General features: G+C 41.4%; 2 protein-coding genes across 4 annotated transcripts; both read right to left on the bottom strand.

Annotated features, from left to right (window-relative positions):
* Positions 1-1,296: 1,296 nt before the first annotated feature.
* LOC311354297 (hepatitis A virus cellular receptor 1 homolog) lies at positions 1,297-7,293 on the bottom strand. 3 transcript variants are annotated; one of them, XM_084474111.1, is made up of 8 exons: positions 7,200-7,293; positions 6,492-6,586; positions 5,161-5,499; positions 4,870-4,944; positions 4,652-4,716; positions 4,403-4,487; positions 3,904-3,940; positions 1,297-2,889 (listed from the first exon to the last, which is right to left on the bottom strand). In XM_084474111.1, the coding sequence occupies exons 2-8, from the start codon at positions 6,541-6,543 to the stop codon at positions 2,802-2,804; spliced, it is 741 nt and encodes a 246-aa protein (XP_084330237.1). In that variant the 5' UTR covers positions 6,544-6,586; positions 7,200-7,293; the 3' UTR covers positions 1,297-2,801. The 3 variants fall into 3 exon arrangements, with proteins under 3 accessions (XP_084330237.1, XP_084330238.1, XP_084330239.1); XM_084474112.1 differs by having other exon boundaries at positions 4,652-4,713; XM_084474113.1 differs by having other exon boundaries at positions 2,814-2,889; positions 4,425-4,487.
* A 9,269-nt stretch (positions 7,294-16,562) lies between these two features.
* On the bottom strand, positions 16,563-19,925 carry LOC311353798 (uncharacterized protein; the record flags this gene model as incomplete). Its single annotated transcript, XM_084473615.1, has 5 exons — positions 16,563-17,067; positions 17,626-17,725; positions 18,016-18,113; positions 18,834-19,014; positions 19,893-19,925. The coding sequence occupies 5 exons, from the start codon at positions 19,923-19,925 to the stop codon at positions 16,994-16,996; spliced, it is 486 nt and encodes a 161-aa protein (XP_084329741.1). The 3' UTR covers positions 16,563-16,993.
* Between the last annotated feature and the right edge of the window lie 685 nt (positions 19,926-20,610).

Here is a 20,610-nt window from a genome sequence, read left to right as displayed (position 1 = left end):
TCGGTGTAGAAAGTCAATTGCGCCGGGCGCAAGATAGGGCCCTTCTTCTGTTTGGCGCACATGGCTAATTTGCATACGCGCACGGAATGGGAACATGTCGGACTGGCAGCATTACGGGGGCGCGATTACGGGCTGGCGGAGTTACATTTCAAAATCGCGTTCAAGTAAAAATAAATAAGAAAAGCGGAATCAATTTGTGGCGCTCGTTGATGTGTGGGAAACACTGACAGGCATTCCCAGCAATACAATTTGCAGTGCTCCTCGGAGGCTGTGAGCCAAGGGTACCGCTCGTAGTTGCTGACTTGAAAGTGGCGGACAAACCCTTTTCCCGGCTGGGACAGACTTGCTAGCTTCGGGGTCGGCCGACCGTTCTTCACAATGTCCAGCTTTTCTTGAAAAGTCCGTCTTGAAAATGGTTTTGTGAGCACATCTGCGACCAAATCAACTTCTTCTCCTCCGTCAGCCATTGTGGGTTGTTAAAACATCTATATTAAATCTACTCGCAAAATATTTTACTTTGTGCCGGTGGCTATAGATGCTTTGCTGGCTCTGACTAGTACCTGTCTCTGACCATCCAATCAAAGGACGTGAAAATGCTGTCGTCACTGGACGCCTGCTAGATGGCCTCGGTGTTGCCAACTCGAAATCTGATTGGTTAAAGCAATAGCGTCATTGCCACTTACTTTAAGCTACAGACGCCAGCACTATCGATTCTGAAGGCGTCAAGGCAGATTTCTTTGACCCTGACAACACATGATGGCTGAAATGTGATTGGATGAAAGCTCTAACATAAACATACACCAGTGGAAGCAGCGCAACCAAGAGAAAGGCTATGAAATTAAGAGAATAGACTATTGGAAATAATTTAATACATATTCATGGCAAAAAATATATTAAAACATAAGTCAGTGATTCTGATAGTGTTTAGACCAGCAGAGAAGGCCTTGCTGGCCCTGACGGCCCACCACTGATACAAATACAGATTGTATGTGATGCTGAAACCAGATTGTTTTCTTTCTAGTTTAGTCCGAACTGGATCAGGATAGCTCGTAGCTGGGAAGTAGCGTGGAGTCACGTCTGTGATCTCACAGTGCTACACTCTGCTGTTTTAGCTGGTATTCTGAGGCTTTTCACCTTTAATTTTTACATATACTCATTTTGACTATATATATATATATATATATATAATATATTATTATTATATATATATATAAATTATTATATATATATATATATATATTAGTGCTGTCAAATGGTTAAAAAATTTAATTTTTTTAATGTCATAGTTAACTCGCGATTAATCGCACATTTTTATCTATTCTAAATGTCCCTTGATTTCTTTTTGTCCCATTATTTTTTCTCATTTTAATGCTCTTATCAACATGGAAAAGTGGATCGGCTTGCTTTGTGCAAATGTTTTTTTTTTAAATTGAAAACAACATTGCCATATACTGTAGTGTTCAATTTCACACAAAGATTCTCACTTCAGAGCAGTCATCTCTCAGACAATGTAACACTGTCCATCAATAAAAGAAAAAAAAACAATTAAATTAAAAAAACACCTTAATCTTGAGTTAAAAAAATTAACGCCTTTAAAATGGGTTTGCGTTAACGCCATTAATAACGCGTTTAACTGACAGCACTAATATATATATATATATGTCATATAAATGTACTTTTAAAGTTAATTGTTCCTTTAAAGTTGTATTTATGAGTGTCTTTGATAGTGCATTCCCTATGTTCTTCATATTGCATCAATTCACTTGACAGTGTGAACATAGGGAACGTTTTAGTTGTTTAGAAACTGCACCTGATTCTTGTGGGATTGCTAATACCCAAGACTGTGAGGATCCATTTCATTGGGGATCCATCAAGATGAGCTTTACCCTCACAGCTCGAAGCTAATGGTGTGTTCTTTTAACCAGTCCCCTGCCAACTCATTTGACTTACCAAGGAGTTCACTCATGTTTTGAGTAACTTTTGACCTGTTGATGTTCAATTATGTCAGAGGAATGGAGATGTTTTCAACCAACAGAAGTAACTATTGAAGAACTAAATGTTCAGAACGTTTTTTAAGTATTGTACAGGTAAGTATACTATATGAACAAGAAATTTTTGCCTGTTTCACTGGCAAATACGATATTAATAAAAAAACTAAGATGACTTTTTAAACCTTTTCCTGGCCAACATCCCTCCCTTCAAAATGAACTTGCTTTCATTATTAGAACACATGTTTCCGTCTCAGTTTGACAAAATCTGTGAAATACACATAAAAAACGTATCTGTATGTATCGAAATATCTAAAATATCTTAACATGTTCAAACTATTTTGATCTTGCTAAATAGTAGCTTTTGTGTTTACGTACAATGATGTTTTTATGCATGTTGTCTTTGCTGTCTGGTTGCATAACACATTTAGGTGCAACATTTCTCAACGTGTGATCTCTGTGTAGAAATATCTGGCACAGTCCTGAGACTGAGGACTGACATCCACCTTGACTGTTTTGTGTCAGTGTCCCATAGGGCAGCGATTACCAACTTTATTGGGGCTGAGGCACCATAGTACCAGAAGAAGTTAAAGGCACACCAACTCAAAATTGTAGGGTATGATTATAAAAAAAAGTCACACATTATTATTTTGATGTTATATGTACAAGATTATGAGAAATTTTGATGATATTTCACACACAGCGGAACAGACTGTCTAAAAGTAACACATGGATACAGGTTCATACAGATCGGACAGCGTAGTACCGATAATATTAGTAACATACGGATTATGTATTAAATCACACAGAATGTCATTGAAAGGACTGATAGGGGTTGACTTCATCCATCTGATAGATGTTCTCCTCTCTGTTGTTGGGTCCAGATTCAGACAGTGAGCTTCTAAACGCCATGGAGGCAGGGGAGAGGGGAGAACAGTGTGTTAGAAGTTCACAGTGTAGTGTTTGTGGTTTTGGTCTTTTTTGGCTTGCTGTTGGACTGAAGCACAAAAATAAAGCTTAGACTGTGGACTTTGGACAAGAACCTGGTAATGCAGCGAAGTGGGACAGATGTATGAATCGCTCATAGTCATAGAGATATCTGCCCCATGGCTTCCGAAGAATGACATTTAAGGGTTATGGGTTACACAACATTTCCATCGTGTGCCTTGCAGCGTCTTGTAAATGTCGTTAACCAAAAAACCACATTGACCAATAATTGGCCCCCAGTGAACATTTTCAGTTCATCAGATGAATGTACAAATGCCATGCAGATCTGAAAATGCCCAAATATATTTAACTGCAAATGACATACACCCAAGCAAAAAAATCTATGCTCAAAAACCGCCCACTCATTTCACTGTTCATTTTGTGCGGAGTGCAGTATGTGCTATATGCGCTGAGTGTGAGGATGAGTCAGGGGTTCGCAGACGAATGACATTTAGCACTTAACCAAAACCACAGCGTTAAAATTTAGTTTGCACGAAAATGAAGAAAGCAATCAAGCAATGTATATATTGTATTATATTATATTATTATATTATATATAATATTGGATATTGGATATTAAATATTGCGCACGTGACGACTTTGCATGCAACAACACGCCTTTTCTTCAGAAAATGCACATGCCGTGACATGTCTAGTTTACTAATGGTGTTCCTGTAACTAAGGCGCTGATAGGTTAACCCTAACCCACTAACCCTAACCTTAACCCTAACTAACCCCTATGCTTAATGCTATATAACAATGCTTAATACTGCATTAACTAATAAATAACTAACATGAATAAGTTAATGCTCATTCATTGTACCCTTATTTCAAAGTGTTATAAAACCTTTGACTAAAAGATGAGAGGTCAGACTCTTTTAAATTCAACCCAAAATCCATTCAATCATTTAAACAATCCGTTACTTACATCTGGGAAGATTTGCTGAATTTTCCCGATCTCTTTACTGTTGAGGACAAAAGTACATTAGCTCTTAAAACTCTACCAATGAATTTGTTCATACCATTTTAGACTAGAGTGGACTAAAGTCTGCAGTTTACTCAAATCTGTAATGCTTTTATTGAAAGTAATTGAGCAAATTTGGTGTGTAACCAAATGAGAAGCAAAAATATTATAGGTTCAGCTCTACACGAAAATTGCCGAAAATTTGGAGTAGGTCTAATAAGTGAAATGTTCACATCGCCACATTAGAACAAGAACTTTTTCATACACTTTTGAATAACAACACAACTATAAATACATACAATAATACATACAAAGCAGGTTTGCTTCAGACCAAAGTTAGCAATTGCCACATTGAAGTATATAATATATGTATGCATGGCTACTTTTATATATTGTGTATAGTAACATAACAGTTTTTACAATGGCCACAAAAATCATATTTAGCTGAATTTTAACAACTTACTAAAGTAGACAGCAACACCCACCACTGCTAAGGAAGCGATGACCAGAACACATGTAATGGACACAGGAAATTGGCCACTACTCCTCTGTGATGGCAAATGAAAATGACACAGCAAGAACCACACGTCGGATCGGGTAAACAACGATTTCATGACAGATAAATGTATTGACTTGCTGCTAACCCATTGTGTCGCGTCCTCTATTTGCTGAATTGAATGGGCTTCATGGTCAGGGTAGTGGCGTTCCTTACCTCGTGAACAAAGGTGATTACTGGTTCGGACGTGTTCCTGTACCATGTGGAATTGATGTGAGCTGCTAAGAGAGTACATGAACGTTGTTATTCCAAAACATTTGATAAAGATTTATACGTTTATACGAACCTGGCATGTAATCTTTCTCGTACATTATTCGATCATCATATTTGAATATGGTATCTTAGGTATGTGTACATGTCTTTTGGAGGTGTACCTTGTGTGTACTTCAATGTGGTCTGTTCTGTGGAGGTGACATTATCCAATGTCCTCTTTGGGGTGGGCTGAGTATCTTGGCCAATACACAGTAAAAGATTGGGTTAGATATATATTATTATATATATTAACAACAAACATCACTGAATGCCAAAAAGTGTTCTGAAAGGTAGTCAATAATAGTCGTCAATATTTTGAAGCGGGCACTTTGTATCTCTTACAGTAGCAGCTAATTGATGCTATTACAGTAGTTGTCTGCTGTCTGTTAACAGATCTTACTCCATAATCTCACCTCTCTGAACTCTGAGTTTAAAGTGATGTTTAAGGTCGTTCCACCATCCCGCTATTTCCACTCTGCATCCGTATTGTCCAGCGTCTGTCTCACTGACGTTTAATATCGTCATGGAAACATCTCCCTTTTCCAGGTCACCCAGGAGCTGGTACCTGCTGGACACTTGTGAGCCTTTTCTCACTGTTGCACCGTCAGTGGCGATCAGCATATTGCTACACCCTGAGGATGGTATAACACCTCGTCCCCAGCATATATAACTTAGACCATTTGCTACGACGTCATATTTACACGGCAGAGTCACATCTTTTCCCACAGTGCCGAGCAGGTCACATTCAGCAGCTGTACAGTAACAGAAGAACCAAAGGGGAGATACATTATGATGTGACCTATGACCTTATCCTGATCCAGAGGAAGATATAGCACTAAATGAAGTCCAGGTCAAAACATCTGTTTTGATACGTAATGTGCTGTCAATTAGTTCAGTGAAAAGGGAAACTAAAGTGAAAGTTACATATCACTTGTGTTATATGTGTAATCGGGCCCAATTCCCCGATTACACAATTGTTATATGTGTAATCGGGCCCAATTCCACATTGCTTCTCTTTTTGGGCTCAGTGGCTTTTGCTCGGGCTCTAAGCTCGAGCATTACCATCGAGCATTAGGAAAGGACTTTTGGAATGAAGCCATGTTTCTTTTACATGAATCTTGTCTAGCAATACCTCGACCAGCACATGGTCTCAACTAGGAACCATAGCATTGATGAGTTTGCATGATAAGAAAAGTAAATGCTCCAGCCTTCAAACGTTTAGACTTTAGGAGTTACCGGATCCAGATATGCAGAACCAAATCCACGGTATTATGACCAGTCAGGACACGTGTTCATGAAAATATATCTCCCCGTAAACATAACAATAAAGGAAGGGGATAGTAATGCATTTAACGCATTGCTTAACACTGTGTCACGATTGGTCGAAAGACATTGGATCCGGATCTGGATCTGGTGACTCAAACACACTGCCTAGTTGTGGAGGATTGAGTTTTCTTTTCAAAGTTTCACAATTGTGCAAGACCCTCATCTGTCTTGAAGACTATTTGAATTGTGGAATTGTGTGTGAGCCACACAGTGTTGCACCTCATATTTTGAGAATTGTGACAAATATCGTATGAACAATACTAAGTTAAACCTAAACCCAACCCTTTTCTCATGTAAAAAAAAACTCACTTTGACTTCTATTTAACACTTTACAGAAGGATATTGTGTAGTTGAGTCATAGTGACTCTTCATAGGAAGTCTTATAACATGTAGTACTTAGTGTGTGTGAAGTGATTACCTGATAACAGACACAGCAAGAGCAGGTATCCTGATCCGGACCGGGCCGTCATTATGTTCTACTGCTAATACAACCTCCCAGTGGCACTCGCATACCTCACAACATTGGTTATGTCATAGGATGAGTCATTAGAGGGACACACACACACACACACACACACACACACACACACACACACACACACACACACAATAAGCATACCCTTTCACATTAAAATGCTCCAGATTGCAGACGTATGATAACAGCATTCTGAGGTTGGCAAGGAATATCAGCTCAAACACCAGCCATGTGTTGTATAGAGAATACAGGTTGCTACCTTCAGGAAGGAGATGCAGTGTTCCAACACACAATAGACTAAAGAAGTCCTTTGTGCAAACTTTGTGCAACCTTAAGGCTTAATCAGGAGCTTAGCCATAGGTAAGCTCTCATCGGCTCTCATCGGCGTGTGTCTATATATGTATTTGTGTTTTGTTTCGTGTGTAATGTGTATATGTGTTCTAGGCATACAATGGCTGCTGGGTTGCAAGACAAATTTCAGCCAAGCTGACAATAAAGTTCTATATCATATCACATCATTTCATTACAAAACATTTTATCTACAAGAAAAATAAATAATAAATAAACAAAATCAAGAAAATTGTTGTTCACTGTTGTCGACGTAATGTAAAACACTTTCAAAGGCAAAGCTAAGCGTACCGTTTGACTTACTTGTTACATGGAGCCGTCCGTTCCCAGTGTCCCCGCTGTCCGTTCTCGTGACAGTGACACACGTCAAAGCCCTTTCACAACGAGCGCACTGCCATGAGTCCTGGGACTTCCTTCCGTCTTAAAAAGCTTATTCTGATCTCGTCTCAACAGTGTGATAGTGCGGTGCTCAGGACTTCCTGTTCAGTTTGTTCCTTTATTCACATTTCACTTCACCTCACACTTCACCACGGAGGGACGGAAGTGTCAAGGCCTGTAGATTCTCAGGTTGTCTCACAAATCCTAACCCTGGATAAATATCTAGAGTCTGATGGCAGACGAGTTCACGTCTGGCTGATTGAGGTCTTCCTTGTACGTTCAGACCAATCATGTTGCAGGAGTAAGATGCCCGGATTTTTTGGAGATGGAAAGCAGGGACATTAGTCGTTACGAAATATCTGATGTGATCTGATCTGTTTCTGAAATGAAGTAAAAAAAAGGGAAATAGGTTCATTTTATTTTTTTCCTACTCTTGTCATAGTGAATGTAGTTAGGGTTATGGTTTACAACATTGTGTTTTAAACTTCGGTAGACCAGGCCAAACCAGGGCCAAAGTAGGCTACTCGAATAAGGAATCATACGATATTGTATTGATAGCCCATCATTTATGATCAGGCTTTGCATGTTATGGTCAGATTACAGTGCCTTCTGCATATCTGCATGCATCGTACTGACAATTATATACAAAGTTATATAACTGAAATATAATAAACAGATCATATTGTTGACCGGCTGCCTGGCCTCTGGCCCGGAGTGTATAGGCCTCTGCGTGGCCCATCGGTCCTGGTTTGCGTTACAGCCTTTCAAATAGACACGGGACTCATCACAACGGTCGTGAAATTATTGAGCAAGCCAGAACCTTTATTATTTTTTTTAATTTTTTTTTAACAGGGATGTGGGAAGTGCGTAATTGCTGGGTCCGAGATTGTTGCCCTGGTGACCGCAGCACATAAGCAACACCCCCGGACTCTGCAACGTCAACGTGACTTAGCAACATCTCAGTTGCAGGTCACGGCTAACCTAGCTTCAGTTTGATTCTACATTTACATTCAGGGCGTTTAGCAGACACGTTTATCCAAAGTGACTTACAATAAGTACATTTGTCATAAGAAGTGAAACAATTTATCGCCGTCGGTGCAGTAAAGACGTTCATAGAACCAAGTGCAAGTACTGACAATCACCAGGCTGACCCCATTCCCCGTTTACAGCAGTGATAGCCAGCTACTGCAGAGGCTACACAACTAAGTACTATGAATGAATACAACCTGCATTAAGTGCGATTCTAATAAACACTGAAATCATGTCATTACTTTTAAAAAGTTTGTTGCATACATTAGCATGGACAAATGGATGTGTCCACCAGATATTGTCTGAAAAAGGGGGTGACTAGTACATTTATATTATATTATATATTATTATATCAACAGACGTTGTGCCCATTGTTGGTTGATACATCGCCCCCTAGTGTACATTTGGTGTAATAACACCAAATTGACCGATTGCGCAGAAGTATACGTTGTAATTTTTTTGCAACATTGTTTCATTGTGTGTTTTGCGAAGGATTTGGACAAACCATGCAGAAGCTTGTTGAGGCCTTCAGCATCAGCAGAGCCGTTTCTCTAGACTTCTCTAGGGCCTTGCCCTTGGGCCTTTGCTCAAGGTTGAGGGCAAGAGGACGATGCAATAGGGACTGCAGAGATGCAAATTTACCTACGGCTGACTCGGGTGCAATGCATCAAATGGTTACATTTATGTTTTTAATTGCACATGGTCCCTTTCAAATAAAATCGAATTGAATCCAATCAAATTAGAACTGAACCATAGACTTCCCAGTTGCAAGCTGATGCAACCCTCATCAAGACAGTTGTGCTATTATCCCAAACATAATTATTCAAGGCCGTGCCATTTCATATGTGATGAAAGAATGCAAGTCCAAGACATTCTCAAATGAATCATGAATTAAAGTAACAGTGAAAGTGAGTGATTTTGATTTTTTTTTTCTCTGTTCAAAATACATTTTTCATAATTTTCATAATGACATAACAAGTTTCATAACGACAGCTCTCCTGATGGCCTGTATGTGAACCTCGTCAACCCCACAGAGAGAGAGGGGGAACGGTTGTATTGGCGTCTCTTGTGTTTCACAGAGTCAGTGGAAAGAGTGAGGCTGGTCATCGTTGTCACTTCCTCTTGAGAGGGAAACAGCCGGTGGTCCTCATGATACTGAAAAGCAATAACGGGTCTCTGATAGACCGACATGTTACCAAACGGTTACTAAAACTCACTGCTTCCCTTTCCATAGTGACACACACACACTACAAAGAGTTGTCTTCTTGGTCAGCTGGTCTCCGTCGTCCAATCCGCTGTCTCTGCTGTGACCTCATCAATCCTGAGGATCAAAAAGCATCAGACATTCATGTCCTTGTTCTTTTGAGTCTGTGTGTGTGTGTGTGTTGCCGTTTTGTCTCTATGTACTCTATGTACTGTATATGGCTGTATAATTGTGTGTGTGTGTGTGTGTGTGTCTACTTGTATTTGTGCAAGTCAGCACTGTGTGTATGTGTGGGTGTGTATACCCTCATCATTCCAGTCCCACATCAATAGCGTCACAAGATCTGCATTCTTACCGCCTGAAGAACGTCGCACGACTCCGACCCTCAGACTCAGACTCAGTTACCCTGAAACCCTGATCCACTGCTTCGTCTCTACTCTCCTGGACTGCTGCAACGCCACACTCACCGGTCTGCCCCTCTAAAACCCGGGACAGACTGCGATGTGTGCAGAACTCAGCTGCCGGGGTCTTAACTGGCATTAAGCCCTGGCAGCGCATCACCGCCACCCTGATGCAGCTCCACTGGTTACCAGTCAAGTTCCGCATTAAATTCAAAATTCTACTCCTCACATACAAGTCCCTTCACGCTCTGGCCCCCCGTTACCTCTCTGACCTCTGACGATCCCTCCACCCAGGCACTAGAGCCGTTTCATCAATACCAAGTAGGCGGACTACGTACTCGCGGACTTGGAAGTACGTACTTGGCAAGTCCGGACTTTCAAGTACAGACTTCCGAGAACGCGAGTACGCACTCTGCAATTGGAACAGCAGCGGACTCGATGATGCATCCTGGGATATTTAACGGTCCCAAGTCCACACGAGTCACCTCCGATGCGTCCTCGGTGGAACGGCCTCATCAAGAACGCATCGGGAACACTTCCGGGTTTTACGACAGTACTCGCATACTCGCGTACTCGGAATTGGAACAGTGCTTGGGCTACCACTGATGACGTTTACCGAGAACGTACAGGACTCTTAAGTACACGAGTAGACACGAGAACGCGAATTGAGAAACGGCTTAGGTGTCCCTGTTTCTTTTGAGTTGTGTTTTACAGATGCTGAGTGGAGTGATCGTCAGCTGCATGAGTAACACCTGGGCCAGTGTGCTCTGCCTATAAAGACCTTCCTCATTCTGCGAAAGGTCTCTTGCGGGGAACTGATTCCTGTTCACCGGCAGGCCTGATGGCAGCACTTTCTCTTTGTTTATTTTGATCTGCACATACATTATCACACATCCATCCAACCATACATGCATTCATGACTGATGCTGATCTTTACACGTTTGTCTTGGTTGAATTGTGAAATAAATACCGCTTGCTGGTAGCCAGCTCGTGTTTGTTCTCCCTACTTTGGCACAGCCTTGGAGCCGGGGTTGTGACACCTCCTCCACCCCGACACCCCCCTGCGGTCCCTCAGGTCCTCTGACAAGGACCAGCTGGCAATTCCCCGCACGAGACTCAAGACCCTTGGGGATAGGGCCTTTTGCGGCACACCTTTTCTCTGAGGCCTATGGCCTCTAACTCACGACCCCACCCAGCGCCTTGTGCATTTGCACTCTCACTTACTCGCCTACACACACACGACCACACAAGCGACCTTGAGTAACCTGAAAGGCGCTATATAAAATCACGTGTAGCGGTGAGCACTCTGTGTATGTGTGTATCGGTGGGTGCAGAAGTGTTCACAGTGTGACTGAATCTGTGCACGTGTGTCTGTGTTTCCAGGTATTGGTTCATGAGAGTTAGCCTGTACGTGCATGTGTGCGTGGGTGTATTTGTGCCTGTGACTGTGTGTGAGCATGTGACTAAGGGTGTGTGTGTGTGTGGGTGTGTCAGTGGCGGCTGGTGGTTTTTAAAGTGAGGGAGGAAGGACTGCACGAATTTCAGGGTGTTTTGGTGAACTACAAAATAGCATGGAGGGATAATTATGTGAATAGAATTGATACAAATCCACCAGTGGCAGCATTGTACTTTGAATTCCCATGTAACTCACCGTCCGCCAGTAGTTCCCGAGAAATGAATGGAAGTCAATGGAGGCTGAGGGAGGAACGTCCTCCCCGCAGTAATATCCAATAGGCGATAGGGGGTGCTAATGTCCCTTTACCGAGGGAAACGAACATTACACGTACAAAGGCATTAAAGTAGTCATATTTAAGGGCATTAATTCATTACAGTAGTCTGGGCAATCTACATTTTTTATTCTCAACAATGTTAAGGAGGATCTTCCTCCCTCTCCTCACTGGAGAAGCCGCCACTGGTGTGTGTCTGTGTGTGTGTGTATATACTGACTGTAGCCAATAGTAAGTAGTAGTGCAGGTATGAAGATGATGAAGGACGCTCTGAGTGAGTTTCCTACGACGCTCCATGGGCTGCTCATCCGGAGGTCTGACTGCTCCAGCACACAAAAACAAAACTGAACCAATTACTACACAATCGTCTCCCATGGATTACATATCAATGCCTTACTTTTCCCTTTTTTGTTTTAAATATGTTTGTCACCTGAATGATTGCCCAAAATCTGATACAGATTGGATCTAAAGGTTATAGGTCAGATTTTGATGTAAACATTACCACATGGCATCTGACTTGGATGCGTATGTCTATCATAGAGAGGTAATGACACTGTATGGCACTGTAAATGTCACTGTATTTACTTCGATCTCATTCTGAGAATCTGAAGAACCGAGCGTCACGGAAACGTTGACTGAATTGTTCTCATCATCAACCTGTGACCCTGGTGGTCTCTGTACCCGATGTGTCTTCACACTCGTCACCACAGGGCCTCGGTGTGGTCCGTCGTCACATAATCACTTCCTGTTGCCTTTGATGCTTCAGTAACTGTACAACCTAGTAAAGACACAATAAAGCAACCTTTTATGCATCAAGGGGCACAGCAAGATGGTGCGATTACTACAATTTATCGAGTAATGGCGACATCTTGGATCAGGGTTTGGAACTACGGTTCAAAACCGCAAATTACTTTTTTTTTAATCAAATTTCTTTGAATCTTCTTTGAAAGAGCAAAGAGCAAAATCATGGGTTTGAGTTTGAAGAATGGGAATAATTATTTTTTTTAAATATATAGTTTATAGTAATCATAACCATCTCTTTGGCTGGCTTAGTATCTTAGCCAATACACAGTAAAATATTGGGGTACATATATATTATCAGGACAAACAACACTGAATACCAAAGAGTTATTTTAAATGTGATCCATAAACTGTGTCCCATTGTCATTGTAGTATTTATATTTTGAAGCGGGCACTTTGTATCTCTTACAGTAGCAGCTAATTGATGCTATTACAGTAGCTGTCTGCTGTCTGTTAACAGATCTTACTCCATAATCTCACCTCTCTGAACTCTCAGTTTAAAGTGATGTTTAAGGTCATTCCACAATCCCGCTATTTCCACTCTGCATCCGTATTGTCCAGCGTCCGTCTCACTGACGTTTAATATCGTCATGGAAACATCTCCCTTTTCCAGGTCACCCAGGAGCTGGTACCTGCTGGACACTTGTGAGCCTTTTCTCACTGTTGCACCGTCAGTGGCGATCAGATCATATTGCTACACGCAGCGTTTGGTATAACACCTCGTCCCCAGCATATATAACTTAGACCATTTGCTACGACGTCATATTTACACGGCAGAGTCACATCTTTTCCCACAGTGCCGAGCACGTCCAGGTCACATTCAGCAGCTGTACAGTAACAGAAGATTATTATGTCAGCTATGACGTCACCTAATGGATGGAGTGAATTTTTGTATGCAAAAAACATTTGCCCACACAAACATTTTTGAGTCTGATCCTGATGCCCCACAGGAAAGATTTTCAGTCCCAACATTGGGCCAACTAAAGTACAGATGTACAGGGCGGGCATTTGTCTGAAGAGAGTATCTCAAGCGTGGATTTGTGGTGACCCATACACTATTGCTCCAAATGTTATGATGACCGGCTTTAGTTAGTTAGCTTTATTTATTTATTTATTTTTTATTTATTTTTTTATTTGTCAGGGACAATGCAGCGCACATTATTACATACATAGCTATCACAATCAATGCCATAAAAATGTCTGTAGATGTGTTACATAAAAGGTTTCTAGCCGTTGGCTAATTTGCAACCCCAGTCCCTGGTCAGACCTTTCTAAAAACATGTTGTAGTCCAAAATTATTCTAAAAAGTGTAGTATACGTGTGCATACACCTCTCTATACACATAGAGACCAACAAAACATCAAGGGTAATCTTAGTGTTCATACCCTAACCATACACATCAGAACAACCACAACATACATAGGAACATCACAAACAGCAAGTCACGTAACACAACCCCCAGACACCCAGCCGCCCGCAAACTCTCACTTGTACGGACAGCCAGCCACAATATACTCAAATACAATAACACAAACAGCAAATCACATACGATACAACTTCCAGATACCTAGCCGCCCGCAAACTCTCACCTATGCGAACAGCCAGTCACACACACACACACACACACACACACACACTCACACAACATACAACAACACAGACACAAAACATCACATCACGTACGACACAACCCCCAGATACCCAACCCCCTGCAAACTCTCACCTATGCGAACAGCAGGTATCTACACAGACAGTACAGTAAAACATAGACAATAGAGTGTGTGTATGTGCGTGCGTGTGAGTGCGTGCGTGTGTGCGTGTCTTAGTGGTCACATCCCTGATTTACTTTCAGCCAGTGTTTTACCTTACTGCTAAATGTTTTCAGTTCTGTTTGTGTTTTTAGTTCTATCGGTAAGTCGTTCCAAAAGCGGGTTCCTATTACTGAAAAACATGACTGGCCGAAAGAAGTTTTGCGCCCCTCTACTATGCAGTTACCACCCACTGCTCCCCTTGTGGCCGCACTCCTTGACTTTGTTTTCATGACAAATGGACAGAGTACAGAGGGCGCCAGATTATTTGCGCATTTAAAAATTATTTTAAGAAAAGAGAACTTAATAAAATTGTCAAAACTTAATAACTTATATTTTTGTAAAATTAAACAGTGATGTGATGTTATTGGTTTCTGGTCCATTATTTTCAGTGCCTGTTTGTATAATGATGTGACTGGTTTGACGGTTGTCTGGGAGGCTTGGCCCCATACGGTAATACAGTATGATAAGTGAGAGAGTATCATTGCGTGAAAGAACAATAAAGCTGCCTTGACCGGGATGTGATGTCTTATCATTCTGAAGCAGTTCAGGTTTGTCCGGACAGTCTTGCAGAGTTTCTTAACGTGTTTTTTGAAATTAAGTTGTGAGTCTAAGGTAATACCTAAAAATTTGAATTCATCCACTTCCTCTATAGCCTCTTGGCCTATTTTGATGGTGCATTTGGCTTTACCTCTTACAGAAAAGCACATTGAGACAGTCTTTTTGATCTTAAGCGTCAGGTGGTTGTCTTTGAGCCATTGGGATACTCTCTCCATTTCCTTGGTCAGGGCCTCTGCTGCTGCACCTGGTGTTCTAGCTTGTGCATATAAGACTGTATCGTCAGCATACATTTGGCAGTTTGCTGACTGACAGCATGTTGGTAGGTCGTTGATATACAGACTAAACAGCAGAGGCCCCAGGATGGATCCCTGTGGAACACCCATTGTCGACTGAAGTGGCATTGAGAGTTCTGTGTTTATTTTAACACGTTAACACGTTATTTATCCTAACCCTGAACCCCTTTTTAAAAATATATGCATACAATACTGCAGGCGTCAGCAACCTTTTCAACATGTAGTGCCAGTTGGACATTTTCTCGTTAATCAGTGTGCCCTAAGGAAAAATATATTAAATATTAAGCTGAATTATGACACAGCGACCAAAAACATTTCCAGAAGACCTGGAATTCTATTATTTCCATATAGTCCACAATCATGCATCAACATTTTAAAGTTTTTTTTTGTTGTTGTATTTGCAACATGGGCGTACAAATTATAATTACATATATCCCATCTTAAAATACTGCTTTCAGAAACTCAAAAACATATTTGCACTGTGAGAAATGTAAAAACAGACATTATATGAGAATGATGGAAACATCCACATCAATATCTTTAAGACATGTACAGCTTTGCAAAAAACATGTGAAGGCCATGCATACAGGCCACTTGCAACAATATTTTAAATATTTTCTTCTCTATTACTCACAACATAGGTTTAAAAACGATTAATTGTTCCCAATTCAGAACACTGCTTTCAGTAACTCATTTAAACATATTTGCACTGGGAGGAAATGCCCAAAACTGAATAAAGTGCAGAACAAATCGGTAGTAATGATTACGCTGCCGCATTGTAGCGGTGAAAAAACTTTTTTTGTGTGCCAAGTGTGCCAATGATTATGCGTCCACGTGCCAGTGGTGGCACGCGTGCCTAGGGTTGCCGACCCCTGCAATACTGTCTCAGCTTGACTGCTGTGTAACATTACTAGAGAGGTTCTGAATGCCCTGAGTCATAGTGACTCTCCAAAGGAAGTCTAATAAAATGTGCTCGGAATGTTTGAAGTCATTACCTGTTAACAGACACAGCAAGAGCAGGTATCCTGATCCGGACCGGGCCGTCATTATGTTCTACTGCTAATACAACCTCCCAGTGGCCCTCGCATACCTCGCAATGTCACAGGGGGAGGGGGTTACAAACACAACACAACAAGTAACCGTTTCCTGTCTAAAACCATTGGCTACCGTGCAAAAAGAGATGATCTGTCTGCACATGTATGCAAGGCGTCAACCAGTAGGAAGGTGCCTTGCTCAAGGGGGGGCTCAATGAGGATTGACCCAGAGACCAGTTGCACTTCATAAAGCTGATGATGTCCTAAGGAAGACATGCGTTGTTATATCCCATGATGAGATCAATTAATGACGTTTTACACACGTGTGATGAAGGAATGCAAGACCAACATAATCATAAGTAATCAAACTGACATTGAGGAAAGAGATTTTTATTTGAACATTTCTCAATCCAGAAATCCACCTCCATCAATTTTCATTACGACAATACTGTCCCTTGCTGTGTAGGTATCCTCATATATATATATATATATATATCGCTTTTCTGATGGCCCGTATCTGAACTGTGTCAACCAGAGAGAGAGAGAGAGAGAGACAGAGAAGAGAGAGAGAGAGAGAGAGTGTATTGGCGTCTCTATGTTTTAGTCAGTGGAAAGTGAGGATCCTTGTCACTTCGTCTTTTCGAAGAGGGAAGCACTGGTGTCCTTAGGAATCTTAAAAGCAATGACGAGTGTCCCTTAATGAACAATTTTACTTAATTCAAACGATCGTTATAAACTGTCCTTTCTATGAGTCGAGTTTGTTCCTGTGTTTTAATGAGTTACACACAAACACACACACACACCGCACACACACACGTACACACACACACACACACACACACACACACACACACACACACACTACAAAGAGTTGTCCTCTAGGTCAGATGGTCTCCGTCGTCCAATCCACTGTCTCTGCTGTGACCTCATCAATCCTGAGGATCAAAAAGCATCAGACATTTCAGTCATTGTTCTTTTGACAGTGTGTGTGTGTGTGTGTGTGTGTGTGTGTGTGTGTTTGCCTTCATTATTTGTCTCTATGTACCCTGTGTACGGCTGCGTTTTCTGTGTTGTATGTCTGTGTATTTGTGTTTGTTTGTATGTGTCACAATTATTCTTTGTGTGTGTAGTGAATGTGTGTGTACGTTTATTTGTGCAGGTGAGCACTGTGTATTTGTGTGGGGTGTGTGTGTGTGTGTGTGTGTGTCTGTGTGTTTGTGAGCACTGTGTGTATGTGTGGGTGGGCTCGAAAGTGTGTCTCAGCATGTGAGAGTGTGTCTGTATTTGTGCATGTGAGCATGTGCGTCTGTGTTTCTAGGTAGTTGTGCATGTGAGTGCGTGAATGTGTGTTTGTGGGTGTGTGCACGTGCAAGTTTGTGTGTGTGTGCATGTGTGTGTGCTCCTTATTTGTGCATGTGAATCTGTGTACAAGTGACTGAGGGTGTGTGAATGTGTTTGTCATTGTGTGTGTGTGTGTGTGTGTGTGTACTGACTGTAGCCAATAGGAAGTAGTAGTGCAGGTATGAAGATGATGAAGGACGCTCTGAGTGTGTTTCCTATGAAGCTCCATGGGCTGCTCATCCGGAGGTCTGACTGCTCCAGGACACGAAAAAAAACAAATTACCACACAATCGTCTCCTGTTGACGGATGATGATGATAGATAACAAAAGCAATACGGAACACCCGACACGTAACACAGCGTGGATCTAATAAGAGGTCTAGGTCAGAATTCGGTTTCAACAGTTCCTCATGACTAATGTATCTGACTCGGATGCGTATGTCAAGGGTTAAGGACTTTATAAAAATGTAATAAAAAGCATTCGGCTCTTTAGTCCTAGCGATGGCATTGTGTTTCATCCAGTGCACCTCGAGCTGTCCGTACCTGAGGTCTCTTGACAACAGCGACCACAGACTCGCCCACGCTGTCCCACGCTGTCTCACCACTTCCTGATTCCTCGGTTGCCTCGGTAATCGCGTCGCCTAGCAACACAAAAACAAAGTAGCCATTTCTTTAAATGTGTCAACTTTAAAAGAAGAGACCTATAGTGTTATTGAGTCTGGAGGGTGAAACCATTCTATGTTTACTCAATATTATACTTTTTTTAAAATATTTAAAGCTTATCAATATTTTTTTATAGGCAAATCTAGCAAATGCGAACAATTCCATCTTTATTCAATAAAATGTCTGTACGTCAGATGAAGTGGTTCTCTTGTGTACCACAGTGAACCGGGTGAACTAGATTAGCTTAGATTAGGCGTCTCAGAATGTAGCAGACAGGGACGTCCCCGGTGGGCGCGTGACGCCTGCTGGGTTGATCTAAACGTGATGTATCTCCAGGTAGGGCTGCTCGATTTTTGGAAAAAAAATTAGAATCACGATTTTTTTTGGTCAAGATTGAAATCACGATTCTTCAAATGATTCTTTTTGAGTTTGAAAATAAAATTTGTTTAACTTTTTTTTTTTTTTTCAAAAGAATCGTTCCAACTCGATTTTATTAATTTGGAGATCGTTTGACCCAAGAATCGAAATCGTGATCAAAATTTGATTAATTGCACAGCCCTATCTCCAGGGTAGCTATACAGTCGCTTTTTACATATAATTATAGCTCATGGTGTCTAATCAACATCACACCTGTTGGTGACAAGTTGTAAAGTAAGCATTTTATAGTAGAGGCGTTTAGCAAAATATCAGAAACCAACCAGACTGATCCGTGATCCATTGCTCTGGACTGGTGGACTCAACAGGATGTGGTTCTGTTGGTCCCGCCTCCAGCGGAGCTGCGTTAGTGGAGTCTGTGGAGCTGTCAGTCAGGACTGGCTCAGGGGCTGAAGGAAACCACAAAACACACCGGTCATGAACCACATTTAACCATAACCACGTCTTCTTAAACAAACACACACACACACGCTCGCGCACTCGCTCTCTTTCTATCTCCCTATCTTTCTCTCGCTCTCTCTCTCTCTTGCTGTCTCTCTCTCTCTCTCTCTCTGTCTCTGTCTTTCTCTCCCCACTTCTCTCCCTAACTTTCTCTCTCTCTCGCTCTCTCTCTCTTGCTCTCTCTCTCTGTCTCTGTCTCTCTCTCCCCACTTCTCTCCCTATCTTTCTCTCTCTCTCTCTCTCTCTCTCTCTCCATACAGGGTTCTACGTAAACATAAAAATGAGGTCTTTCCAGAAGACCTGGAATTCTATTATTTCCATATAGTCCACAATCATGCATCAACATTTTAAAGTTTTTTTTTGTTGTTATATTTGCAACATGGGCGTACAAATTATAATTACATATATCCCATCTTAAAATACTGCTTTCAGAAACTCAAAAACATATTTGCACTGTGAGAAATGTAAAAACAGACATTATATGAGAATGATGGAAACATCCACATCAATATCTTTAAGACATGTACAGCTTTGCAAAAAAACATGTGAAGGCCATGCATACAGGCCACTTGCAACAATCTTTTAAATATTTTCTTCTCTATTACTCACAACATAGGTTTAAAAACGATTAATTGTTCCCAATTCAGAACACTGCTTTCAGTAACTCATTTAAACATATTTGCACTGGGAGGAAATGCCCAAAACTGAATAAAGTGCAGAACAAATCGGTAGTAATGATTACGCTGCCGCATTGTAGCGGTGAAAAAACTTTTTTTGTGTGCCAAGTGTGCCAATGATTATGCGTCCACGTGCCAGTGGTGGCACGCGTGCCTAGGGTTGCCGACCCCTGCAATACTGTCTCAGCTTGACTGCTGTGTAACATTACTAGAGAGGTTCTGAATGCCCTGAGTCATAGTGACTCTCCAAAGGAAGTCTAATAAAATGTGCTCGGAATGTTTGAAGTCATTACCTGTTAACAGACACAGCAAGAGCAGGTATCCTGATCCGGACCGGGCCGTCATTATGTTCTACTGCTAATACAACCTCCCAGTGGCCCTCGCATACCTCACAATGTGACAGGGGGAGGCGTTGAGGGGGTTACAAGCACAACACAACAAGTAACCATTTCCTGTCTAAAACCATTGGCTACCGTGCAAAAAGAGATGATTGTCTGCACATGTATGCAAGGCATCAACCAGTAGGAAGGTGCCTTGCTCAAGGGGGGCTCGATGAGGATTGACCCAGAGACCAGTTGCACTTCATAAAGCTGATGATGTCCCAATGAAGACGTTGTTATATCCCATGATGAGATCAATTAATGACGTATTACACACATGTGATGAAGGAACGCAAGACCAACATAATCAAGTCATCAAACTGACATCGAGGAAAGAGATTTTTATTTGAACATTTCTCAATCCAGAAATCCACCTCCATCAATTTTCATTACGACAATACTGTCCCTTGCTGTGTAGGTATCCTCATATATATATATATATATATATATATATATATATTTCTGATGGCCCGTATCTGAACTGTGTCAACCAGAGAGAGAGAGAGAGACAGAGAAGAGAGAGAGAGAGAGAGAGTGTATTG

Source organism: Micromesistius poutassou (genome assembly GCF_964030765.1).
Source record: "Micromesistius poutassou genome assembly, chromosome: 10".
Lineage (NCBI taxonomy): Eukaryota > Metazoa > Chordata > Actinopteri > Gadiformes > Gadidae > Micromesistius > Micromesistius poutassou.
The sequence above is the reverse complement of the archived record's forward strand: the minus strand, read 5'-3'. Positions and strand labels throughout refer to the sequence as shown.

Excerpts from the sequence above, each read along its gene's own strand:
- LOC311354297 (XM_084474111.1), bottom strand. The coding sequence starts at position 6,543 with ATGACGGCCCGGTCCGGATCAGGATACCTGCTCTTGCTGTGTCTGTTA. Across the intron at positions 3,941-4,402 it reads GGGTGTTGCTGTCTACTTTA|TAAAGAGATCGGGAAAATTC; the intron begins GTAAGTTGTTAA and ends TGTCCTCAACAG. Across the intron at positions 2,890-3,903 it reads TTCAGCAAATCTTCCCAGAT|AAGCTCACTGTCTGAATCTG; the intron begins GTAAGTAACGGA and ends CATGGCGTTTAG.